Below are 27,395 nucleotides of genomic sequence, written 5' to 3'. Positions count from 1 at the left end.
TATTATTAGGTCCATCCAATAAAGGATGGATTTGTTCACCCAAGGAAAATTCGATCTGTGTGAGTTTATTATTATTTTTTTTAAAGCTTTGTTTACCGATTAGAAGGTCACGATTTTTTCGTCCCCAGAAACTTCGGTCTCACGTCGAGATGGGGTATTATTTGCAGGTGATTTAACCGGTTTTGCAAATCTTTGTTACACATAACATGCGTCCTTTGAGCGAAAAACACTGCAGATTAAGGGAGTGCTAAAAAGGTAAATGCAGGAATAAAAGTTTGCAGTTTTCAGGACACTTTTACTTAAGTAAAAGCACGAGCGGATTCTTGTGCCGTGTTAGTATTTTCAATGAAAGGGCAATAGATTTTGCCATAAAGCAAAGGAACCGAATAACCCACACTTCAATGCGTCCAGGAGATGAGATGGGAACACGGCCCCCTGCTTCTGCACATGTGTGTGACTGACCGCTTAGTGAGATCTTCTCAGCCACACTGGTTGGGAGCAAATTCAATAATTAACTAAGTACCAATAGACGAGGACATAGTTTAACTCTCTGTCATCTCTTCTTCCATGTTTCGCCGGTCATCTCTTCCAGGTCTCACTCTCGCCACCGGCGGTCTCGCAGTAAGAGCGGCAGCCGCAGCCGTCGGGGCACCCAGAGCCGCAAAAGAAGTGGCAGCCGCAGCCGCCGGAGGAGCCGGAGCCGCAGCAGAGAGCGGGACCGGAGCCGTCGCAAGGGCCGCGACCGGGAGAAGGAGAAGGAGCGGGACAGAGGGAGAAACAGAGACAAGGACAGAGAGGACAAGAGCAAGGACAAGGCAGCCAGAAAGGCGTAAGTGACAAATTTCTTCTTTTAACATTTTTTTTATAGGTATATACGTGAACAGGTGGGGACGGCCAAGCTCAATTGAAACTGTAGGTAAAGAGTGAGTTGGTCTCAATAATATGGACTTAAATATGGAGCTCAGTCTCAGCCCTTCCATCTGTACATCCATCACTTGATCCTTCCATCCATCAATCAATCCATCATCCCCTCCACTTCCAATCGAGCGCCGGCCGAGGCTGGCCTTGTAATGCGATATAGTTCCCTCTTAGAAGACGTCATTGGGAAATAAGGATAGACGGGAGCTAGGAGTGCTGCACTGGTTCACTTTCAGGAGTATGTTTGGGTCACCAGATGATGTCTGATGACTTTAACTCCACTTTTCAACCCCGCTGCAATAAGTCTAGAAACATAACAACGTCACAAGCATCTCTGATGTTGTTGGTACTTATACCAAGAAGAAAACAAAACAATAAACAAGTTGAGATACTCTCTGTGATGCTCACTAGAAGCCGGTTTGGAGGAGTAGATCTTTAAACGGTGGAACACTGGACTACAGGTGTAACTACCTTAGAGGCCTCTCTCTGCCTTCTCCAGAAGAGCACCCCTTAATACTTGGCCATTGCGGCGTGCTCTGAAGTGATTTGAGGCCACTGTAATACGACTGGAACCCGGTTGTTGTCTGTCACGTTGAATGGCACAGATGTGTGTGTCCCATGAGGGGTGCAGACCCGCTGCTGTGCTCTAACACGCCGATTTAAGGGACTTCTGCTTCTCAGGTGAAACTGCATGAAAAACGCAAAGTGCCGTCTATGTTTTGCCCTTCTCAGTTAACAGATTACTCTGCAATTGGATGCATTGATTGAAAAACGTTGATTCGCATCCAACAGTACAACCCGGGTGGATGGAGCCGCCATTTTCTTTCATACAAATGAAAACTTTGAGTTTCTTGCACATAAACTTGTCTGAGCAAAAACATTTGGAGGCAGTATTTATTTCTAGGCTTTTCATTAAATTGACAGAAATATGCAGTAAAAGCCAAATGTCAGTTTAGGATTTTACAACTGAAAACAATCTCCATTCCTCTGATGTTTTCTTGATGCTTGGTGCTAACAGATGATGAAACTCATAACTATAGCAACGAGCGTGAGACAAAAAAAATGCAGTATCTAAGAAGGTTCTTTAAACTTTGCTGGTGCGCCACTGTCAAACTGTCACAGCGCGTCTTCTGGCAAATGTGTGTGAGCTGCATCTCATTAAGTTCAGTAAATGCTAATTATTGAGAAAGTGTTTCTTTGAGAGTGAATCTTAATTGAACTCATTTTATGTATTTTGCTAGTATTATGCCCATTTATGAGTGGGGGAAAGATTGCTATGATTAGAAATAAGGGTTAAGCATTCGCATATAGTTCAAGCTATGGCTTCCTGTTTATTTAGATTTAAACAATTAGTAAATGTAAAAATGATCTTTAAATGATTATTCATAAGTTTAGTAGATTTGATTGGAAAAAAGAACAGATGCGGTTTGTTATTAATAATATATTCAGCTCTACTTTCTTTTATTGGTCATCAATGAAGACCTCGGAGCTCAAGATTTCTCCGTGTGAAAAGAACATGGAGAGTCGCCTTTAAAGAAAAAAGTGCTCCATTTATTTGAAGCTATTACATATTGCCTTTCCTTAGATCCGTATCAGGAAAACAAATAAAGCTAACAGTGAAATGTACGGCCAGCCGACTATATCTATTTTCTTATTAAGGCTCCAATATCCTTCAGCATCGATAGGAATCTCTTCCTTTATCTCTGACCCCGCTTTAGCTTGTCTGTCTGTCTGTGTGTGTGTGTATGTGTGTGTGTGTGTGTGTGTGTGTGTGTGTGTGTGTGTGTGTGTGTGTGTGTGTGTGTGTGTGTGTGTGTGTGTGTGTTCATGTATGCATTTCCACCTGTGGCAATGTTAATAATTTTCTCTCCTATCTGGCCTTTACCCAGATTTACCCATAGAGGCATATGATGTTGGAATAAATTAACTGAACCATGTGGGTGACCAGGGAACATGTGTATATATATATATATATATATATATATATATATATATATATATATATATACTCTGGAAATAGAAACAAATAGATACTTTGGTTTCCTTAAATCTAGGTATTGAACATGGCGTGTACTACTACATTTTTGCTCTTCCTCATACCAATGAATACCGAGCATTTGACCGTATTTGTCCCCCCTACTTGAAGTAAAACGTGTCAAAAGTTTAAACGCCTTTTGTGGACTTTGTTATGACGATGTCAGCGTCCAGAAAGTGGCCGACATGGATGTTCCCGTTCTTCCCCGGTGGCTCCCGCAGGAGTTTAGCGTTTCTTCAGCAGAAGAAAGGCGGCAGCAGGGAGAGCTTTCAGCAATATGTAAAACAAGGCTTCCTGCAGCATATCCTGTCGACGACAAGCCACTTTTTATATTCTTCTTCTACTCTTAATGGTGATGGGGGTAGGGCCCGTGTGTAAGCCCCTGATCCTCACTCACAAACACACACACACACACACACACACACACACGCGCGCGCGCACAAACACACCCACCAAACCTCATTTACATCCAGGTCTCCTTGCTGCGTGGTAGGAGAGGAGTGAAGCAGTGTGATGTTGATGTCGGGGTGGGGAAGAGGCTCAGGAGCTTTAAAGTGTCTGTCAGGATGAAAGAGGGGCCCCTCAGAGCAGCACCCTGACACAGACTGTGTGTGTGTGCGTGTGTGCGCGCACGCTTGTGTGCGGTGTTGTCGTCATTAAACATTTAACACTCCTCTAGTATGACAGCAGGCAACTTGGTGCTCCAGCGGCATGTTTTCATGCAACATTTATTGAAAAAGACGAGCTGCTGTTAAGAGATCTTGTTGCCTTTCACCAGTGGCAAAGGCTAAGTGGGAGATTGTAGAGTTCTGTGGGTTTGTGTTCAGACTAGTGTACAGGGTCAGAAGGTCAGCTTTGCTTTGTGTAATCCTCTGACTTTGTATTTACAGAGAGAACATAAGGAATCATTAGGAATTAAAAAAAGCACCAAACCTGTGTGTGTTTGACGGGATCATCAACAGAGAGGCTTACTTGTGTATTGTGTATGTTGGTCTGCTTTAATTTAGGTATGTATCTGAGTGGAACACAGCCTTCATCAGCACCACTTGTCATTTTGAAATATATTCATGATAATTGATAATGAAATTAGAAACAATTTAACACACTAATGTAACTTTGCAGTTTTTTTTGTTCAAAAGTAAGACCATTTATTTGTTAATTTTAGGGATCTTTTTGCTTTTTCAGCCTCCCATAAATCTTCCCTCTGAACACAAATATATTGATTTATATATATAAAAATCAGGATTCATTTTTATTAGCTGAGCCATATCATTTTATCATGTGACTTGGCCACATTAAATCAAACAGATTCAAAATGTAGGGTTGACAAAAGATGTGAATGGGTGTGACCTCTGCGATGGTCTCGCTGCCCTTCGAGCTTGCCCGCTTGTTTCCCCCTGAATCGGAGCAGGAGGAACCATTGCTGTGTTTGTGTGGACCTGACGCGATTATTGAATGGCACAACATTCCTCCACCTGATCACTCACGATGCACTCAACACAGAGAGGCACGCAAACCCTCACTCTTTCCCTTTCCGTTTCCATCCCCGCCGCGCTTCCTCAAAGACCGCTCCTCCGTCAAAGAATTCGCCTGCTTTCAAGAGAGAGACGTCTTCACTCTTTTCCCCCTTCGGCAGCATCGACGACCTTTTTGCTCGTCCTCCGCAGCGGATCGCCGAGGATACCCCAGCCACATCCCGCCGCCTCAATCTGAGAGGTGCCGTCTAATTAGGCTGAACTCCTCGTCTGTGCCGCGGTCGCGGGAGGACCGTCGGTCCGTCCCCTCTCGATGTCAGGAGGCCGGGTGGACAGAGGCACAGAGGACAGTGCAGAGGCCTCTTACGGCGTCAGGCAGTCTTGTACCCGAGCGTGTAGAACTGGGGTTGGTATAATGAGCTCAGAGTAGAAGTGAATTGACTACCTTTCATTAAAGCCCCGTTTTGATGTCTTTGTTCGTGGTAGTCTCGTTTGGGAGTTTTTCTCTGCTAGTGAGAGCCGCGCTTCCAACGCTTCGCACACGTAAAATAGCATATCAGTCATTACTGTGTTTTTCTCCTGGCGAGCCAAACAGAACCCGGCTGCACCACGAGGGCCCCGGCCCGGACCCGCGGGCCTCCGTTTGGCTAGCTCCGCTCCATCGCTCCGCCTTAACCCCTGGATGCCTGGAGGCTGTGAGGAAAAGAGAAAATAAAACAAGACCCTAGACACGAGCACACGCATCCACGCTCACCGCTGTTGATTTTCTCAGCCTCTTCGCCTCACTCTGAGGAAATGATTGTCTGCTTCTCTGCCTTCCGTTGAACATCTATCAGCTCATTAGAGCTGATAATACACAGAGAAAGTAAGTGTGTTTGCGCCTGTGTTTCGCGCATATGTAGCCCCTGCCTGCGGCATCCTATCTCTGCCTGTTGGGAGTGTGTGTATGGGTGGTGTGGATGGGACCACTGGCTGCTGCATGTGTGTGTGTGTGCGCTTGCGTGCACTCTTGCAGGACTCTAGGCTGTGTCTGGCTCTGGGAGCGGGTCTGGGGAGGTAAGAGAGACTTCAAACACCGTCCTCGGAAGGTTAGGATACACTCACATTGACTTGAATCAATGGTCTCTAAGTGTGTGTATTATTTGTGTGTGCGTCAAGGGGGGGTAGCCTAGTGGCCAGGAGCAAGACGGAACACTGGGCGAAAGCCGGAGAGGAGTGGGTGTGCATGTGTTTGTGTGGAGTTTGGGTGGGGGCTGGGTGGTTGCATGAGGCTTGGTGAAATAGGAGTGATGCCTACATGCAAAGGGTGGACCACCGTAGACACACACACACACACACACACACACGCTCACACACGCAGGTCCCAATAGACAAACCCGTGTGCACACAAAGCGGTGCAGCTGTAGCGTTTCTTGGCCCATGGCTGTATGTAGTCATTAGCGGTTTCTTTTCCACACAGATAATGAGCAAAGATTGGATAGAAAACAGCCTGGCCGCATGAACTCAATCTTCAGTTGATCTATCTCCTCACACACGCACGCGCACGCACGCACGCACGCACGCACGCACGCACGCACACACACACAGCATGGTGATGCGACGAGAAACCGGTCGTTTCATTGGTCTGAATGTCCCGTTCAAAAGTTTAATGGGGAAACGATATAAGAAAATTTAAATGTAGGTTGGTTAAAGAATGCGTACACAGCTTAAGGAAGCAGCAGTCAATCAAGCAACCTGCCTGTAATGTGAGGGGGTGGCTGTCACTGCCCAGTCGGCCCAGTCTGCAGACCAGACTTCTAATGGCTGTAAGGTGCCAGATATGCCCCAAACCGGATGAGGACACAGGCAGCGGACATGGCATATGCCAGCATGTAGCTGTGGGGGAATTAAATAACAAATTGTTAGTCAACAAAGGCATACTCCTTGTTACATACGCAATCAGGAGAGATGAATGCTGTATTCAGCTAAAAACTAAAGCAACAGCCAACAATAGTATTAGTTACCACCATTTGTAATACAGATAATTCACATTCACTAACTTACACTAACAGTCAGTACTGTAGGACGTATTGTCTGTGCCTGAGAATCTCCCTATTTGTGTGTGTGTGTGTGTATGTGTGTGTGTGTGTGTGTGTGTGTGTGTGTGTGTGTGTGTGTGTGTGTGTGTGTGTGTGTGTGTGTGTGTGTGTGTGTGTGTGTGTGGAGAGAGAGAGAATTCTGGCCACTTTTAATCGCAGGAGAGTCACACTGAGCAAGCGATAGAGAGCTGTGACAATCCACTTAGTGCGCCCTGTAATCTGTTTAACCATTTAGTGAGTTGTTAGAGGGGAATGCAAACACTCACACACACACACAACAAAAAGAAAAGAAAAATGACACGAGACACACACACCTCGCAGGCTTTAGCGGAGCAATCTCCCTTCTGAACTGGGTAACGATTCAGTGCTGTTTAGAGTCCTGCGTGTGTGTGTGTGTGTGTTGATGTGTCCGAGACCTGCTGTAGGCACTGAGAGGAGCCAGGCCTGGAGCGTGATGACAGAGACCAGACTCGGCCAAATAGAAGATCCCCCCCCCCCCTCCTCCCCAATCCAATTACCCTGTTCCTCTCTTTTATTTCCTGCTCTCCTCCCTTCTCCACTCCTCTCCTGACGGCCCTGTCTTAGCAGCAGCTAGTGATGGAAGTCCTGGCTGCTGTTGAAGTGGCTGGCCGCTCAGCTTTATGGATCAGAGGAGGATGCAGGCAGGATTATAAGCGGCAGGTTATGAGCGGCAAACACCACAGGCCAGCTCCGATTCGGGAGGGTTATGTAAATGTGCTTGTCGACAAAATGTGTTTTTCTGCCCTCAGTATTTTCTCTCTCTCTTTTCCGCGTGGAGGAGCCGGATTGTTTTGGGTTGGAGGAGAAAAAGAAGATTGTTGTAGAGGACGATGTGTATACGCCGTAAATGTTTAATTTCATCCTGTATCCAGTGCTTATTCATCAGGGAAAAGTGTGGACTGAAGCCTTCATGAGATTGCGAATGCAATTTACAAAGAGAGCTTTAGTCGGAAAGGGCAAAAAAGTAACATCGAGAGAGAAAAACGGGCAGAGAGAGAAAACTTCCCGCGGTGACCTCTGCTGCTCTGAGACGGGCACACAGCGCCGATTAATTCAAGAACACCTCCTTCACACCGGCAGTGGAAGTAAATCTAACCGGAGAGCAGCACATCACCATCAACGGCAGTGGAGGTTTCAGATCGGCAGACGTTTTTTTTTCTTCTTCTTTTTCTTTCTTATTTAATTGTGACGGCGGAGCGGTGGGAGCGCTTGTATGTGTCGCAGATACACAGCTGATCGTTGAGCAGCCAGGGGGGAGTCAGGGAGCCTCCTCCCCCCTCTCTTTGTCCCCCGTTCCCCTTCCCTCCCACCCATTTAGCCTGCCACTTCTTCAGCAGAAGTTTAGATCTCCGGGCCAATGTTTAATTCATTTGTACTAATGTCTCGCTCACTCTCGCTCTCCTTCACTCTCGTGAGCTCTGTTTCAGAAGCCTCGTCGATGCGCTCCCCTAATAGAGCCGTTTTACCTCCTGCTTCACTTACGCACAGACACACACACACACACACACACACACCCGTTTGTCAGCTGTGTTCGGGGGTTGGACAATATGGTTCAAACATTCTTTGAATATTAAAAACAACATTTTTAAAGTATCAATGTGTCACAATATGGCAATCGTGGGTCGACTGTTTTTTAATTATTTATCTTTGGGTTTTAATTATAACATTTTATTATTAAAAAAAAAATCTGTTAAAATCAAGTTAAAGTAGCATCAACATCCGCCCATTCATTTTGTTTCTGGTCTTGGAGGCGGAGTCACTTTTCTCTCTCTCATCATTTGGTAATCTATTATAGAATTACAGATTACACTTTTTTGATTTTCTTTTCCAAACTCAAACCCCGCTGCATCAATGGCCTCCTCATCTGTATGTGCGTGCAAGTCTGCGCTCTGCTCGTTGGTCTCTCTGCCTTTGTGTGAGGCTTGGGTTAACTTTTCTTTGTACCGCTTGTTCTTGAAGTCTACACACACACACACACACACACACACACACACCCTCTCCTGCTCCTGACATCTCTCCCTGCAGGCCAGACTGCAGAGCGCTTGGGGCCATGTTGTTTTGTCTTCTGACGGATGGACGGACAGACAGACAGAGGGAGAGAGACTTACCCCGGCCAGCCATTACGCCGTTTGACACCACAGACATAGAGGGGTGAGGGGGAAGCTTGAGTAGTGGAAAAAGGCACCCGCAGAAAACGGCGTGGAGATGATATGAATAACAATGTACGCGGTGAGTCTCCCCTGGACCCCGATAACCTGCGGACCAGAGCCCCGTCCCCGTGACAGGCCGGCCTTTGTGGCCGCTTTATCCCGCCTGTACACTTGTAAGGTAGAGCTGGGATAATCGGGCCTAATCTAATTAGGGCTAAAGGGGGCCATGACTGAGGCTGGCCAGACACACACACACACACAGCGACAAACACAGCTCAGCAGTAAAATCCTGTTTGCATCAGAAAAATAAGGTTGTCATATTGATTATGCAGATGAGGGACTAACCGGGGCTAACTGCATCGCGGCCAGCCGGTTACAGCTGACACAGACTAGAGGATACGAGGAGAGGAAGAAAGGATTAGGACGCGTTTAGCATGATTTTTTTCTTCCTGCCGTTTGGCTCATCTTGTTTAAGGTCGGGAAAAGCCTTGTTACACGGTGTGTGTGTATAGAGAGCAGAAAGAAAGACTTCTAATACTGAGTTTGGTTACAGTAAACTCGACAAACATGAACTAGAAATATTTCCAGCCTCCCCTTTGCAGTAACTTTTATAAAATCTTGATCATGTAAAAATGTTGAGGATTTGTGGTCTTATTGTACGCAGTAATATGAAATACGGAAAACCACACAATTGCAGGAAGCAAACTGACAAACGAGAGTGAAAGTGAGATAAATCAACATTTCTCATTGCTCCGTTCATGCTGAAAATAAACATTATTTTGCAATTATTGATCAATCTTTTGATTCTTAGGTTATCAACAATCATCGGGCTCTCACAAGGTACCTGAGCCCATTGGAACTTTGAGGTAACTCAATTAAATTCATCCACAATACAGGAAAGGTACTAACTTGTCATGTTGGAAAAGCTTAAACAAGACCCATTGAATTAGGGACGTGCTGTAGATACACGGCTATTTATAACAGTCTATGTAAGAAATACGTGGCTGCTGTACGTGTGTTCACACTTGTCTTCAGGTGTGTGTGCGTGTTGTGTGTAGCCAGCCGGCAGCCAGATTGCTATTCCCCCCCCTCGTCCCCCTCATGTGCCCCTATAGAAAGGCCCGGGTATTCTCTGGATGAGGGTGTGATGTACAATTGAAGGGCAGGATTGAAACTGATTACCTTGTTAACTCCTGGCACCCACTGGCAGCTTGAAATAGAACCTGAGCGCCAGGGCCTGATTTGCAAATGAATTACCTCTTGCCCGGCCCTCCCTTTCGTCTCCTCTCCATTCCCCCTCCCCCCCCCCGTCCCCCGTCCCCTCGTCTCCCCCGTTCTTTTTCTTTTTCTTTTCTTTTTTTTTTTGTTTGTGTCCATTCTGTGCCAAGATCATCTTTTTATATTGTGCCATGACAGATGCTGTGTTGGGCTGCCATTGTTCCCCATCAGTTTTTCTGGGGCCACGAGGAGAGCCAAAAGATTTCCACATGTGATTTTATCACGTCCACCCCCTCCCGCCCCTCCCACAATCCCCACCTGCCCCTGCCGTATAGCCCGGTGCTTTATTCTCTGTGTACCGGTAGTGAAATCTATAGAGTTTTGGAGCAGGCGGAAATGTTGGGGAGTGTCATTGTTTCCGCCTCAATGACAGCGGTATTTTTCTGATTAGGAAAGGTTCTAATTGGGAGGGATGAAAAGGACCACCAGCTATTGAAGAAACCGTGGGGGAAATTGATTCCTCTCTGTCATTGTCCCACTTTCCCTCTATGTAACACACTGAAAAATAAGTCCATTTACTTTTATGACTTGGCGCCAGTATTCAATTCTCTTCAGCAGCGATTACGTGTGTGTGTGTGTGTGTGTAGGCTCGGAAGAGGATATAGAGACCTACTCCTGCTTGTGTATTTGGGTTTAGGATCTTCAATGGGTCTTATTAACCTCTACATGCTGATGCATATATATATTTTTTTTAATAGCAACTCGTATGTTACCTCGTGTCGGACACAGGGGCCCTTCTGCCTGAAGTAGCAAAACAGGGTTTTTGGTTTGAAGGTACTGCTTAAGCTGAAGCCATGTGAGCGGTTATTAATAAAAAGGTTTTATTACCCTTCGTGCAGATGACAAAACACCTGTTTCTTAATGTAGCTGACAATGTTCAGTAATCACGAGAAATATAGTGCCTGAACTCCTGCTCCACAGGTTTTACGCAGCCTTGTCCATGACCAGGTGTCAGATATGATCCCCATATGGACAGGTGTGTGTGTGTGTGTGTTTATCACACAGATCTGCTTCTTCCTTTCTCCTGCCTCCTTCTCTGACTTGTTTATTGACTGCACTTAACCCTCCCTTCAGAGAAACATAAGGTGCTGAATTTGTTAGCCCCGTTTTTAATGGACTGCTTTTCTCCACCATTTTGGGATTATGCTAAAGTAAAGCCCCCTCCATCGGCAAGAGGCAGAGAGGGGAAGGCAGGCTGTGTGTGCGTGCGTGCATGTGTGCGTGCATGCCGAGTTACATAGAAAGCATGGAAGCATAAGTCTGTGTTTTGTTCCCTCTCGTGTGTTCTGCGTGGAAGAGTGACAGCCCCTGACTTACCCTTGCATTATCCCGTTCCTGAGAGTGTGTGTGTGTGTGTCCCCCCTCCTCCCCCCCCGGGCCGGCCCCCCAAGCTCTCCTCTTAGCTGTGTAAAACCCTGAGAGGTAGCTCTGATAGTACACACAGAAGAATACAATTTCAATTTCAATTGGCAGCCCTGTTAAAAAGGAGCTATGGAGATGGCAATCAGGCCTGGGGGAAAGCTGAGCTCCCTGTAACTGTGTGTGTGTGTGTGTGTGTGTGTCCCTCGACTGCTTAATATCAAGCTTTTCTATTAGTTAAACAGGCAGATGTCACTGATGTGGACTGTGTATTAGTGCATTTTGTGTGTGTCGTGTGAGTGTGAGTGCCCTCTCTGGTGTCCCCATCACATTGACTCTTTAATAAATACGCCTGCCGTTCTATCAGCAGTCAAACAACATATGAATGCTCAATGACACGCTTGACAAGCCATGCAACTGTGCTGAATGGGTTGTGCGCACACGCACACGCACACATGCGCACACACACCCACAATGTGTCAGAGATGTCTCTTTCATTGCTCTGCACTGTCCTGTCTTCTCTCCGCTCAGTATCTCTGACTGATATCAGGCGGAGTTCTGAGAGGCTGCTGTAGGCCAAAATGTTATTTCTGCAGCAGTAACAAAAAGAGAACAGAAAAACAAAACAAAGTGTGGAGTGGTGCTCACAACGTGGTCCGAGGTGTGTAATATTTTCCCACTAAAAAACTTCTATGTTGTACACCGCTTCATTCTGATTTTTTTTTTTTTTTTTTTAGTTTGACGGACACGAGGTAAGATGAGGCGAAATCTTAAAAACTCTTCAAAGACATTAAAAAGGGTTGGAAACAAAACGTACTGTGACTCATAGAGGCCAGAGGAAGAAAAAAAAAAAACGCTCTAAAGAAGTGAATTAAATGAGATTAGAAGAAGGAAAAGCGGGAATGAGAAAACAAAAGTGCACACGCTTGATGGATCCAGTGACCATGTTAAATTGGTTCTATTGACCCTGCCAGAGCTCCGTTTAACACTCACACTTGTTTGTCTTGTTTTACTTAATTGAGCTCAGATAAGTAATTACCATTTCCTGGAACACCAGTACATTACTCTCTCTCTCATTCTCTGACCCCTCCCTCTCTCTCTCTCTCTCTCTCTCTCTCTCTCTCTCTCTCTCTCTCTGTGTCTGCCCTGTGGCTGTTTTGATGGTAAGAGAGACGTGACCTTTGCACAGAGTACCGCAACTTCCCAGAAGTGTGACGATGCAAAGCGTCCTGTCCACCTTCAAGCCCTTCGTCTGAAAGCTACTTGTTGCCGTTGAAGTTTCAAAATGGTGCGTCACAAAAGTTTTTGTCATTTTAAGTTTAAAGTGCTGTATCGTGGTTAAGGTACAGCCTGCATAGAGCTCAGGTCCAGGATCAGTGGAAATCAAACAAGATTGCACATTTGAACATTTGCGCGTCACTCTGGGGGCGGGTCTCGATCCGGAGAAAACCTTTCGGACAAACATGTGAGGGACAAACCGACGTTATGGCGTAACAGCAAAACTAAATGTGTGACACACTGTGGCTATTGTGATGGAATCAAATAACTGAAATAAAATCCTTATTTATTCTATGAAATGCCCTCTTCTCTTACTATCCTATCCCGTTCAGAGGGAACTACAAACATCCAGTTGGAAGAAAAAAAAAATATATATATATATATATAATATGCTTCTGTCCACCATTTTTAATCAAACTTTGGGGCAACGTGAACAGATTTTAGTGCTCTGGCTTCTGTCTGAATTGTCGGTAATATCGACCAATTATGTTTGAGTATTTAAAGTGATTACAGGTAAATAATCCATGTGTGCAAAGGAGGCGTAACACATTGGCTGAGATGCGACCTCCAAACCCATTGGCTGTCGTCTGATGGTGTTTTCCATCCCAACGGGCTTCTAAACAGGCTTGTTGTCCAGCCTCGCATCTCAAGATGCTAAATGGACTGTGAGCAACGAGAAGAAGTTATTGCCCTGGAAATACAGCCGCTTGACCGCAAAGGCTCACCTGTTGGCCGCTTGCCGCAGCCTGACGTGACCGCCGCGTCAGCACGATTTTGATCTTCTTGATTACTATCGAACTGAAACATAGGATGTGACTGTCGCACCTTCTCGCATCGTGTCATTGTGGCACGGTCTGCCCGGCGTCATCCCCGTCTTTCCATGTACTCGCTACTTCATCCCCGCCCCCCCCAACCTGCGTCGTAACAGAGCTGTAATGTGCCCCCTCGGTTGTTGTAAGCAGGCCACAGTGTCTCTGAGGCCTTGTGCTACACCACCATTACTATCTGGCTTGCCTCCACTACAAATTGGATGAACAGGCACTGACACATTTTCAATATTATTACATTAAACCAAGTGGATTTTGATTGATAACCTAATATTGGCCTAATGCAAAACATCAATCATGGCAAGTATATTAATTATTTAATATTGTGGCGTAATTCAGAAATCGATGCTGCCTCTGCGTTGAAGGCACAGAGAGCGGAGGGAGGGAGGGAGATGAGGAGAAAAGGAAAGCGCCGTCCCCGAAGACCTCAGCAGATTATATGATGTTTTGAAAAGAAAGATGAGGATGTAAAATGGTGTGTGCGTGCGTGCGTGCGTGTGTGTGTGTGTGTGTGTGTGTGTGTGTGTGTGTGTGTGTGTGTGTGTGTGTGTGTGTGTGCGCGCACATGTGCATCTAATGGACCGAGTGATCCCTCCGGCCCTGGTGCAGACAGTGCCGGACAGCTTTCCCTTGATAAAGTCCAGCCAACAGATGACAGAGTGAGGGATTAAATGCAAGTGAAGAGTTTAATAAAGGTTGAATCACAAAAAATGGAATACAGGGCTAAAAAAGACTTGCAAGGGGGAGAGAGAGAGAGAGGGGAGAAAGGCAAAAGTGAAAAGAGTGGAGGAGGAATTGAGCGCCGCGTCTCTCCCCTGTGTTGGATTGTTTCTTACTAATTGCGCTTCATTAGCAGATTACACACACTGTCACCACGGTAACAAAAGTCCTGCTGTCCGCTTGCCGGGCGCCCGTCATGTATAATGAATGTGGCGGGATGTTTGTGAGGATGTAATGTAATTACAGCTAGATGAAGTTTGCCTCAGTGGTTGACTTGTCTGCATGTGGCTGAGGCAAACATGCTTTCTTCCCACCTTCTGGTTGTTTCTTACTTTTGTAAATGTTTTCATTTAGCATTTCAGTCCTTCATACCTATTTATTTACGGCAATGATGCTGGAACGGCCGAGGTTTGTGGTCACACTGAGTGTGCAACCCGGCCCGATGGATGGAAGGAGGGAAGCGGGGAACGGATGGAGGGATGGTCGGAGGGAGAGGTGGGGTGGGATGGATTAGACAGCATGTAATTTTAGAGATGGTGTAGATTTACACTGTGACGCTGCTAGCTGCATTAGCAACTGAAGCCTGTCGATAAGCCTTCCTCCTCTCTGACACACACACACACACTCAATGTGAAACCCCTCGGCCAGGGTGAGGCTGTCAGTAATAGGGGCCAGAGTTTGGGGTGGGGGGGTTCAGGGATCTGGTTGGGGGAGGGGAGGGGAGGGGGGTTTGTGTTCTCTTGATCTGTTGATTTCCACCGCTGCATATTTGAAATGTGCCAAAATAGCATCTATTATTTACTGCCAATTTGCTCTTTTTAAAACCGACTGCTCCCCTCTCCTTCCACTTCCATGGCCCGCCATTCTGCTGTTGCTACCCTGATAATCATGCACACATTTATTTTTTTAATAATTCACGAATAACAGACTGAGTTCTTTCGCTGCACTTGGAAATTGTTATGACTGCCAACAGTGCGGCAACGCTATTAGCTAACCTCTGTCTGGTGTGTGTGCAAGCGCACGGCACTTGGGTCATTCTACTTCTTTCCTTTTGCTTTACAAAACTCTTCTTGATGCCCTGAAGATCAATTTCTTGCACGATCATTTCCATCCAGCTCATATCTGAAAAGAAAATCAATAAGATGGCGATAACGCTGACTGTTTTTCACTTACAGCTGATAATTGTCAACTACACAACAATACATTACAATTGATTTGTTGTTTAGTCAATTTTCAACCGGAAATGTATATTTATGAAATCAGGCTTCTCAAATGACGAATACTCTGATTTTTCTCTTGATCTTGAAAATGAAAATAAACTGATGGTCACACACAAGCCATTTTACTGCAGTCTCATAATTGTGGGCTCTGAAAACTTGTGATTGGCTTTTTTTGGAACATTGTCTGACAAAATGGACCAAACAATGACTCTTTTGATAGAGAAAATATAAAAAGAAGTTGAGTAGTTAATAATGACAATTAGCTCCGGGTTAAAATATTCATTGGTTCCCAAATTGTTCATTCAAACGCGCCTGAATTGAATTTATTCTTCTCTCCCTTATGTGTATTTATCTATGTTTATTTTTTCTGTGTAAGCACCTGCAAAAAAAATATTGTATTAAATTAAATTTTGTGTCTAAGCTTTATTTACAGTAGTGGAAATGTGTTGTTGTGTTGCAGGGAAGCCGCGAACATCAAAGGCAGATTAGAACATCTGGTAAGTTTTATTTTATTTGACACCCCCCTTTTATTCCCCTCACAGCACGCGCGCGCACACACACACACACACACACACTTTGATATCTGCATTCCTAATGAAACCGCGGCATTGGAGCGGAATACCGGCAGTTATAGGCAGGTAGATTGAGCGAGAGAAAATGTAGAAAAGGGGGATAGAGGGAGGTGAGTGTGCCCCCCAGGGCCTGGTCAACCCTTTTATATTAGCGTTTAATTCATCCCACACACACACACGCACACACTGAGCATTTAGTTGTAGGTATTTGAAGGTTTTTTGCATGTTTGCATACCTGTTAGCTCCTGGATGAATGAAAGGAGAATCCACTCCAGCTTGGTGCCTTCCCTCAGTCTTCTCCCATCCGTGGGTCTGCAGCTTGCCGGAAGCGTTCTCCCGGGACAGCCCTGAAAAATTGAATATCCGACGTTCCCGGCATTTCTCCTGCCACTCGCTTTAATTTGGGGTCAGAGAGCCGTGCAACACAGTGCGAAGGTTCTCTCTCTCTCTTTTCGGGTGGGAAGGAAGCGAGGTTTGATGTGCCCCATATTCCAGGGGATGAATTATAGACGGGGGTCAGCGAGGGTCCTGGCTCTCTCCGGATGTCACATGCCCCCCCGCCCCCCTCGCCTCTCTGCATATTAAACCTGCGGCTCCCGGCACCTTACGCAAATGACCCTGAATATGCCACACAAATGACCGACCCGTGGAATCAAACAGCTTGCAGTGGTGGCAGAGCCGGGTGATTTTGACCCCTGCCTTGAAGGCTGGGTTCAGTCGCAGAATGGTTCCATGCTATTGACCAATCAGAACTGATTGAAGTGGAAAGAGGCCGGAGTCAGTTTGCCTGTATTCTATTTCCCAGTTTACGTTGAAAAACCCCTAGGGCTGTCAAAGCTGTTATTACATGTACAGCTATAATACAGCTATTCATTCTTAATCCAGCACTGAGCTCTTCAGCTGTCTTCAAACAATCCCCCCCCCCACCCTCCCCCGTTCTCTAATTCACCGCTCCCTACTTTCGCTCCACCGTGGGATTCTTTCAGAGAACTACATCGCGTATGGATTTCTCTCTCAGGTCAGACACTTAAATAAAATGATGGACATCAAATACAGTGCACGAGGTAGTAATGGTCTGGTTTGGCTTTGGAGAGGTCTGTGGTCAGGTCTGGAGGTGTGATGGATGTGTGCTCCATAAAGAAAAGGGTGGGGGGGGTCTGAATTATTCACGAGAGGATTACTTGCATAAACAGTATTAATCAATGTGTGTATTGGCAGTAACTTCTGGGCAAACATTAGGTAATGCGTGTCTCATGTTGGGATTGGACTTCCTCTTAAAGGCAAGTGGAGGAATGTGAACTGATTTCCATAAGTGATGCTGCGCAGACAAATAGAATGTAACGTGTAGGTATGGATATATAGACGTGTGAGCATGTAACATATTATCATTTCATCGTAGGTGGACCTGTAGCACCAGATTATTACGTGCATTTGATTCTCCGTATCGGTCGGGCTCCGCTCAGAGTTTAACAACACACACACAGGTATGTTTACTGAATATGTACATCTCTGGAAAATTTGAATACGTGGATCCTGAGTGTTTGAATTTATGGGTGTGTTTATGCTCATGGGGAGATTGCTCCCCTGTAGTTGCCCGCTGCCCGGGGAGCGCGAGACTCTGATTACGATTCGGGACGGAGAAGTGTAAATAATGGCCCCCCTCCCCCCTCGGAGGTGGCGTTTCTCTCTGTACCTGGCACATATATCCTAGAGGGTTTCTAAACAGGTGTTTATGACTCTGTGTTGATGAATTAACCACATTGACACTTAGAGTTGTCACCAAGCCGAAGTAAAATAATCCTTTTGAAGTAGCTGCCGGGGGGCCCTGCTCGCCATCAAGCAATTGATTTGAATTGATTTTGATCATTTGTTCACAGCAGCCATACATACTTGTGCTTTACCGATAATAGAAAAAAGAGGAAACCGTCAGTCTAACTCTGTTCAAATAGTTATTGTGCTTGATTTTTCCCGATGAATACGAACGCTGCTGCCTCGTGTTAAGTTAACTGTGTGAGCAAACAACCTGGGTAGTAATTAGTCGTCCAATTAAGATTTATGTGGTCTGAGTTTTTTTTTTTTTTATTGTTCATGTTGGTTTTGTTTTGGTATTTCAGCAGATTGAGCGAACGCGATAGGTAGTGATGCCGAGAAAGAGACTGAAGTTAATTGCTCCCAGCGCTCTGCGTTAGTTTCTGCTTTTGTACGCACGCACACGCACGCACGCACGCACGCACGCACGCACACACACACACACACCGACGCATATTCACATATTGCTTGCCGTGGGACAAACGGAGCGATAGTGAGAGAGAGGTGGCCTACAGCAGCTAATCAGTGCAGATGCACAGCTTCTAAGAGCAAAGTGGTGGAAAGCCAGCAGCTCAATCAATACACGAGGAATCAGCCTCATCAGGATCACTCGCTCAATCAGCAGCTGCACTCATCGTGCTACCGCACACAGCGCCCGGGGCAGCGTAGAAGAAGAGAGGGGCGAGAACAAGAAAAAGAATGGAAACAAGAGAGCGGGAGGAAAAAAGGCGGCTCGGTCCAAGGGTTCAGGCCGAGGCCACATGTCACAGAAAACTGAAATGACGCATATGTGTTGTCATTGGAGCATTTGCGACATGTCGAGATGGGACATAGAAGTTTTGTAAAAGCATTTAAAGTTTTAGATTTGAACCGTATCCATAACAGACACGTTGTTTACGCTGAATTGTTTTCACATTGTTTGTATATGATAGTCGAGTACTTCATTGAACCCTAGATATCTCATTTTTGAGTGGAAAATAGGTGACAATACTACATGACAATTTAAAATCAAATTTTTGTGTTGTGTTGTTGTCCCTCTATTGATGACATGAGGTCATTTTGGCGTGACAATATGTGTGACAATTTTTCAAACCAATACAATTAAGCATATTCTCGAACAGTAGCAGCATTTCTAAATGAGGTTAGCTATTTAACTGGCTGAAAACAAAATGGAAGAAGCATACTTCCTCTAATTCCGGCGATTCCCTAAACCTTTTGATTAGAAGCAACATTTAAAGTGTTTTGGGGGCATTGTGTCGTTTAAAGTTGCCCCACTTATTTATCTAAAAGTTGCACATGGCTTCCTTCAGGGACGGCTGGTGTCATCGGCCCAGCCGTCCCTTGGCGAGGTGAAGAGTTTACCGAGGCAAATGGCCCCGTTGGCCCACTGACGGATTGGCAACAGCAGCTGGAGTCAAGACGACGACTCACTCGCACACCAAGAATGGGATGAGCCCCCCATAACCCTCCTCCCAACATGAGCGAGTCTACTCGTAAAATACTAGGAGTTGACCGTTTATTTGCTATATTTTGTGTCCACCTTTAATTGTCTCATTAGACGCTTGCTCTTTATCTCTCACAGTCTCTTTTTTTCTTTGTCTTTGTCTCTGTCTGTCTTTCTTCCTCACTAATATGATTCTAAAGGATAAAGAGGTGAAAACGGCTCAGAGAGGGAGATTCTGGGCAGATAAAGGCGGACATGGGGAGGTGTTGGCGGGGGGGGGGGGGTTGGTGTTGATAATCTGCAAACAGATTTCCATGCTTATTACACTAATGATTTCATGATATTTGATGTGTCGGCGGGGGTGGGGAGGGTGTGAGCGGGGTGGGGTGGTCTCGCTCTCTCTCATATCTCGGCGGCGCTGCTAAATGATGGAGTAATTTGGGTGACCTCTGACTCGGGGCAGGCCCAGACGTAATTGCATGTCATCCTGGCACAGAATGAGGGGGAAACAGCGGTGTGGAGGGAGGGGGGGGGGGGGGTCCACAAAATACAAAGTGTTCCCCAGTCTTCCCCTCCTCTCTTGCATATCACTTCTGTTTCTGTCTCCTTTTCATGTGACCTCATCACTGTCTTGCTGTCTTGCTCTCCCATCCTCGCGCCTGTCTCCTGTTGGCTCGCTCCTTGAGTGTTTCCAAACCCCCCCCCCCCCCCCCCCTCCTCATCCCACTCCCCCCAAACAAAAGAAAGATTGCATTAATTTTCAAATGATGATATTACATTAAGCGTCGAGATCTCATATATCAAAACGTGAGAACTACTCCCTTACTGTATGTGCTTCATCTTAATGGTATCGCTGGATGTCAAGGGCATGGAGGAAATTAAATCGGAAAGTGCAGATAGACCAAAGAAGATATTATCTCTGGATGATTGCAGTTTTGATAGGTATTCCAGTGATTTCATTTTCTCCGGATGGGGAGAAGATGAGTTAGCCTGCACATTTGCTCATTTTTCTTCTACATGATTTATGTGAGTTGAGTATAAAACTCTCGTCCCCCCTCGCCCCCCTCACCCCCACCACCTCCCCCTATCAGGAAACACGCACATGCATGCGCACACGCATGCACACAGGGTAGTAAATTACTCCCTTTGACTTGTTTCTTGGCTGGGGCAGTTTATATTTGTGTGGTTGTCTGAGGGCAAACTACAGCGCATGGGTGTGTTGTGTATCTGTATGCACGTGCATGTTTTTAGCGTGTGTGTGTGTGTGTGTGTGTGTGTGTGTGTGTGTGTGTGTGTGTGTGTGTGTGTGTGTGTGAGAGTTTGAATACATGCACGTAAGATAGCAGCAGAACCATCAGCGGGAATGAATCCAGGGAGACGGGAGAGTGTCATTACTCAGACTTGTTTACATTCTAAATACGTAATGAAATCTTGTTGGTAATAATGACGGGAATAAAAGTTTGGGAAATTGTAAAAGTGGTGAAGTTTGAGAAATGAGCCCCGGCCTGTGAAATAGCATTTGGGGGCAGGAAACGACATTATTATGCAGTGCTCCTGCCTGCCTGGGACATGAAGATGAACTGCTGGGGGGCCATAAAATGCTGTTAGCCCTAGCCTGAAGTATGGCACATTGTAAAAGAGCCCTGATCCCATATTGCCATTATATATAAAAGTATCGCCATACACAACGTTATTTTTCATATAAGATGAGCTCCGATGCAGGGGCCCGGGCCCCTCAAATACATACACTGATAGGCAGATTTTTTTTTCTCTCCCTCCTTAGAAAATATATAAATAAACATATTGCAATGGAACCCATCTCTGCCCTGATCTTATAGACCTCGATATTAAAAACAGAAATATTGCATTTTCTAGGGGCTCTGTTTTCCCCTGTCTTCTTTTGGGTTTGGGATATATCAGTGTGTTTGTTCAGGCGGAGCTGGAGGGAGGCGCAGAAGAAGAGTAGAGGAGGAGAACGCCTGAGCAGGACGCAACAAATGAAAGAAAAATGGAAACAGATGAAGACTTTAAAAATATAATGGGATGAATATTCAGCATATAAACTCCTGTTTAAAGTGAGCGTATATTGAAACAGTTTATTGACAGATAATAGGGGTCACAGACGTGCCATTATTGAGATTAATGTTACAGTAGAAGGACTCAAGACAGTGTTTTGGATAGATGTGTCAGGTGAGTTTACTCGAACCCACATTGGATTATTGTACTGATTCATTGATCTACTGAGATTATTTGGGGTAGACTATACAGAGCAGAAAAGAGCAGATAACTGCAACACAGGTGCAGCACTCTCTGCATCCAGAGTGCATGACCAATCCGTATGTTCACGGTGCTGCATTTGATCCGTTCACATGATCATTCAGTTCCTTTAGACTGTTTAAAATGCCAATATTTAAAGAGGAAAAAAAGTACCATAGGCAATCTTTAAAACTAATGCATTTTCAGTCAGGGACCTTCATTGTATCCCTTAGTCAGTGCTTGCGTGAGTCTGGCTTGTACGCTGCTGTCAAACCGTCTTTCTTGAGTGTGTCTCCTCAAATGTACATTTCTGCAGGATAAAGGGAGAATAATTTCTTGAAGGCGGTCTACAGATCTGCCCACAGTTCTGCCGTATCCGGCCTATCTGACCTCATCTGACCCCACCCGGCCTCCCTAGCAGGAATCTATTAATTTTCTGACCCACCATGCTTTGCTTGGTCTGGTCGGCCTTTGGACCCAATAATGGTAATAGGCCCGTGGGCCACACCACCTCTACAAATAGATGAAATTTCCTGCATGCAGTCGCTCATTACACACTGCGCAGCATTGTTTTTACCGAGCTTGGAGAAGGTTATTTATTTTCCTAACAGGACGTGTTTATTTTTGACTAATGGGACAGACGCTGGGCACTTAGGCTCAGCTAAGCGTGTCTCAGTGTGTCTGTCGTCGCCGTGGTGAGGTAGGGAAACAAGCTGGAGGCCCACAACGAGCAGACAGGGCTTCCTGTCACATCGAAGCGGGTGTGGGTGTCTGTGCTGGCGGTGATGTCTTAAAAATAGTGGGATCATTTATGACAGCTACTTATAAAGGAGGATGTCAATAATAAAAACTTTCCTTTACACCTCGATGTGAGAGAAAAATCCATTTCCTACTGTATGTTGTTGAATTATGTGCGGGTCAAAGTGTGGAGGAAAGGAAAGAAGGCGGGATCTTTATTCTCTTTAGAAAACAATTTATGTCAGTGTTCATGAGCACAACCGATGTATGTGTGGTTATTCTATTCTAATAGTCATTGTGAGGAGCGTGTCTGAGTGTCAGGGTGTCAGTGACCACGAGGAAGACACTGAATTAAGAGTCCTGGTAAAGTTGTCTGCTTAAATGACTAACCATCGGCCACATTTCTACTCTCTGAAACTCCGATCCTGTCTATTTTTGGTTTGGGATTTCTCTTCGACTTCACCTTTTTAACTTCTTCTTCCTGACCTTTCCTCGTGGTCGTCCTCCTCCTCCCTGTTTGTCTGTAAAGCTCCGAAGACAAAATCTATCAGTCTCCATTGTCTATTTCTATTGTTTCCCCCCCCCCCCCCCCTGCCTGTTTCCTCTCTCCTCACAGTGTGATAAGCGAAAGCCCCTGTGCGGCTCATTTCCAACACACATTTCCACTGTACTCCCTCTATACACACACACACACACACACACACACACACACACACACACACAGTTCTGTCCTCTGAGCCTCGTGTTTGTTTGTGTGCGTCGGAAAGGCACAGTTCTAATTGAGGGGCGAAGCCACTTCAGATGCAGCGGGGGCCTCTTCCCTAGTGGGGGGAACACAGTTCTGCCTCTGGGGAACACAATTAACGCCTTTTTATTGTTTACTAATGAACTACACACAGAGGAAGCGGGCACGCACGTGTGAACCAGAGAGAGAAATAGAGAGTTTGTTGGGAGGCACAAACATGCGTTTTTGTGCGCGAGTACTTGTGTGTGGGCTCTGTCTCATTATATTTGCTTAGTTGTGAGTTCACTTCTGAGTATATTTCAGATCCCTTGATAATTTGGTATTAATTGGCCTGTTTCTGCCTTCATTTAGTTCTTCAGGCAGGAAGCACATGCTGGTCCTGTTGATTTTTTTTCTTCTTCTTTTTCTCCTGTGTGTTTACTTAAAAAACAATTCAAGGCAGAATCGCACACGGAACAACACTTCTGCGGTAAAACGTCGCTGGCCACACGGCAGCTTTAACGCGTTAAAGCAGGTGTTCGTCCACGGCGACCGATCGCTGTGGTGAGGACGTTGCTCAAAAGTCTTAAAGGCGTCAGACAACCTAGCAGTATTTAGTTTTCCCCTTCTATGCGATGTTGTGTTGTGCTCACAGCTCACTGTGAGTGTGTGTTTGTGCGTCGAGGATGCGCAGACTTACACATGCCTTAAGGCCCATGTAAACAAATGCTAATGTAATTACTGACGGGGGCGTTTTGAAAAGCTGTAACCAAGATGATTGCACAGCACACAATGATCAGGTTAGTTAAGATGTGATATGTTGCCGCTTTGACTGGTCGCACCGAGACCGATTCCCGCGTCCTTCTAATTGTTCGGCAGGATGAGCCCGTCACCATTTAATTGGGTTTGAATCCTTCCCAGGACCATTATTTTATGGCATGTAATCCTTGCTTCTGCTGTACAGACGATGCCTGAAAGCATAAAAAGGGGCAGATCTTTGCCCGTATCACTTTCCCATGAGGGGAAGATAGAAAGTGTGTGTGTGTGTGTGTGTGTGTGTGTGTGTGTGTGTGTGTGTGTGTGTGTGTGTGTGTGTGTGTGTGTGTGTGTGTGTGTGTGTGAAGGCCTCAAGTGTTCCTCCTCTTCTCAGCATAATAGTGATTAGTAATTTCAGCTGTCGAGCAGTGCCAGTCAGTGTGAGCGTGATCCACTATGTCACCTGCTACAGGGGATGCACACAGAGACACACACACACACACCGACATCGACGTTGCGTTAAGTGTGCGTCAGTCTGTCTGCAGTGCCTTGATGTGCGTTCCATCTAGAAAACAGAACCCTGACACCGCTACATTAAAAGGGGTCATTATATTTCCCTGGCTGCCACCGAAAGGTGACGTTTTTACAAAGTGACACGTTTACAGTTTGATAAATCAGATTCCCCCCCCCCCCCCACCCTCCACCGTTGCTGTGGCTGGGGTGGATTACACGGGAGAAGGGATGGTGGGAGGAAGGAGGGAGGAAGGAGGGAGGAAGCGCTGCCTGTCAGCGACGCCCCGGCCCCATCGTCTAAATGATGCTCCCAGGCAGCGGATTCCGATCCGCTCCCCATTAGCATTTAATTTCTCTCTAATCCTACACACAGTCTGCACCGCTGCATGGTAACGAGGGGCCGCCGCGCCACGGCAGCGCCGGAGTAAAAAAAAAGAGAAAGAGGGACAACAACCTGGGAGAGCAATCTGCAGCCTGCTCGCCTTTTACAGCCCTGTCGTAGCCATCATTCTTCCATGACAATTAAGACCCTCAAATCTAATAGCAGTGATATTGGAATTACAGCGAGACCCTATTGAGGGCATGTCAGGAAAATGGGCTGCGCCTCCCAATACAGCTGTCAAAGCCCCCCTCCTCCCCCATCTCATGCCCGCTAAGCGTTTCAGACGCGCACACACACACACACACACACACGCACACACACACACACACGGGATGGGGAATATGTTGAGTCTTTGGCTGTGATCTTTGTAAAATGTGCTCTCTGTGCCCTCTTATCCAACTCTCCAAAGACTTGTTACAGCAGCTTTTGTTTTCTCTCTTCTCCTCTCACTTTCTGTCTTTGTCTCTAAATTTCTTTTCATCTCCTCTTCATTGATTCTCCCTGATGTGTCAAGAGATGTTGATGCTTTCTCTTTTTCACCAGCAGTTTCTTCTTCTTCTTCTTCTTTTTTTTTTACATGTTTTTTTTCTCCACACACGGATGATTAGACTATTAGATCGGCAAGTTGTTCCTCGGCGCTCCGTGAGGACATAATGGCCGCAGTTAGACATTATCACGGGTGAAATATGTTGAAGCCTCAGGGACACAACAACCGATTACACAGATAAAGCTGTGCGAAGGCTGCCTGTCCCGTCATGAACTGCTCTTTGTGATAACTCGGGCAGAAGGTGCACGTACCGAACAGGTGGACGAACCTTTGCGTCGGTGGGTCTCCGCCTGCCTCAACGTACCGTGCGCCCACGAGCACGAGGAGTTGAATGCAACGTTGCAATATTAACGATGACTTTTCTGTTTTTGTTGTTGTGTCGGTTCCTCTCCCGCAGACTCCAGCAGAGCAGGCTAAGGTCCGAATGCACATGGTGCTGCAGGCTGCAGGTAAGATGGAATGATTTTCTGTTTCTCTTCCCGTTTAAAAGTTATGTTGCCATGTTGTGAAACTAACCCAGTCAGGGTTGCTAACTTAAGGACAGAGAGTGAGAGTCCTGTGTGGAGCAGCCTCGGCCAATAATCTGCTTCACTAGAGATCGCTTTCTGACCAACACTTTTTTGGGGCCATGACAGCAGCATTTGCGGGGCGCTGGGCACGACGATTTCATTGCTTTGGTTCGACACTTTCACACAAATGTCAGACCAATTTGTTTGGCTTCATCTGCTGTCACACACAAACATCCTCATGTGATGTGACCTTAGGGTCACGCAGTCACAAGTCTCGATATTTTTCTACGATATTTTTCAAATATTATATTTTGAGATGTTGTAATTTGAATTGATGGAAACATCCATTTGTATCATCATCATCAAGATATCTCTATTTTGTAATTCCCACGGCACGTCTGTGTCCATGCAAAGGCCCCTCCTGTCTCCAGAGTTCAGTAAGAAAATGGTCAAATCGTTTGTCTTCATTTCTATATTTTCTATACCTCATATTGAATATTTAATGATGAAAACATCAATTTACACCACTATGATCAAGGCCTTCGACCTGAAGGTGCTGTCTTCGATTTACGACCTTTGTGCTATCCAAATGAATATTTGGCTATTCATATGTGATGGATCAAACCATGTAAATATTTTGTTTAGAAAAATCAATCTGTAAAGCATCTCACAGCTACAACTCTCCGAGCTTGAGATAAGCCTCAGCCTCTTGCACACCTCACTGTGCGCCGGGACAGTTTTTTTTGTGACTTGTTTTCCCACACACAAGAGTCACAGCATACCCCCCTCCCCCTCCCCCCCCACACACACACACACCATCACAATCTCTCCCGCACACAAAGACAAATGCACACTCACCCTCTCCGGCTCTCTGCTCCGAGTGCTTCTGGGTCTATATTCACTGCAGCTTAATTTCAAACACTCCTCCCAGTACATAAGTCATAGTTGTCACCATGCATGCGGTGTATATATTCCAGTGTGTATTCGAGGGGTAGAGTTGCGAGCCAGATGTGACAGGCAGAGATTGACTGTGGAGAAAGATGTCTTCGTGTTTACAGTCATGCGCGCACACACGCACAGACACACACACGCACACAGGCAGGCGGTCACACCACTTCAGAACAGAGCTCTAATTTCACCACAGGAAATATATGAAAGAAGCGGGCATCTATACATCATCTCTAAAGCACCCGGCAGCCACACACTAACTTCACTTAAGACCCGCCTTAATGAACGCCACTGATCAACGCCGCCCTTCCTCTCTGGGGTTCCAACTTTCCGGCGCATGCTCAGCATACTTCATCATACTTTCAAACGTAGTATAAACGCGGAAATTTCAGGATATTTGGAGGTGGAGGACAAATGGAGGCCTGTGTTCCGTTTGCTTAAATATTTTCTGGGTTGCGGATCGGACGCCCCGCATCTCCAGGCTAATGTTGCCCTAATGGTGGGGAAGCGTCATAAATATGAGCATGTGGCTCTGAGTGCAGCGGGCCAGACTGGGGCAGACGCGGGCCCAGGGCCAAACGTAGGACTAGTGGAGAGGGCTTAATGCACTGGACATGTGTCTGGTTTTCTTCTCTTTCCTAGAGGCTTCCAACAGAACAGTTTTATGGACCCGTCAAAGATTGTCTCCACCAGAGAGCCCGCTCTGGCCTGTATCAGGCCTTCAGGTGCCTGTGATAATATCGCTCATAACAATGTACAGTAAAATACAATTGGACAGCTGATCTCTACTTGATAGAGCAGTTATTTCTTGGTAACAGGACTGATTCATCATTTTATT

The 27,395-nt window shown here is 45.9% G+C and overlaps 1 protein-coding gene across 3 annotated transcripts in view; it reads left to right on the top strand.

The window, feature by feature from the left end:
- The window catches only part of rsrc1 (arginine/serine-rich coiled-coil 1), a 96,312-nt gene that overhangs the window by 20,696 nt on the left and 48,221 nt on the right, over positions 1-27,395 (top strand). For all 3 annotated transcript variants that reach the window (XM_078098283.1, XM_040174201.2, XM_040174212.2), the window contains exons 4-6: positions 593-829; positions 15,820-15,856; positions 25,498-25,549. In XM_078098283.1, coding sequence (XP_077954409.1) covers positions 593-829; positions 15,820-15,856; positions 25,498-25,549 — 326 coding nt within the window. The remainder of the gene's footprint in view (positions 1-592; positions 830-15,819; positions 15,857-25,497; positions 25,550-27,395) is intronic.

This window comes from Gasterosteus aculeatus, chromosome 1, assembly GCF_964276395.1.
Source record: "Gasterosteus aculeatus chromosome 1, fGasAcu3.hap1.1, whole genome shotgun sequence".
In the NCBI taxonomy this organism is placed as follows: domain Eukaryota; kingdom Metazoa; phylum Chordata; class Actinopteri; order Perciformes; family Gasterosteidae; genus Gasterosteus; species Gasterosteus aculeatus.
The sequence above is the reverse complement of the archived record's forward strand: the minus strand, read 5'-3'. Positions and strand labels throughout refer to the sequence as shown.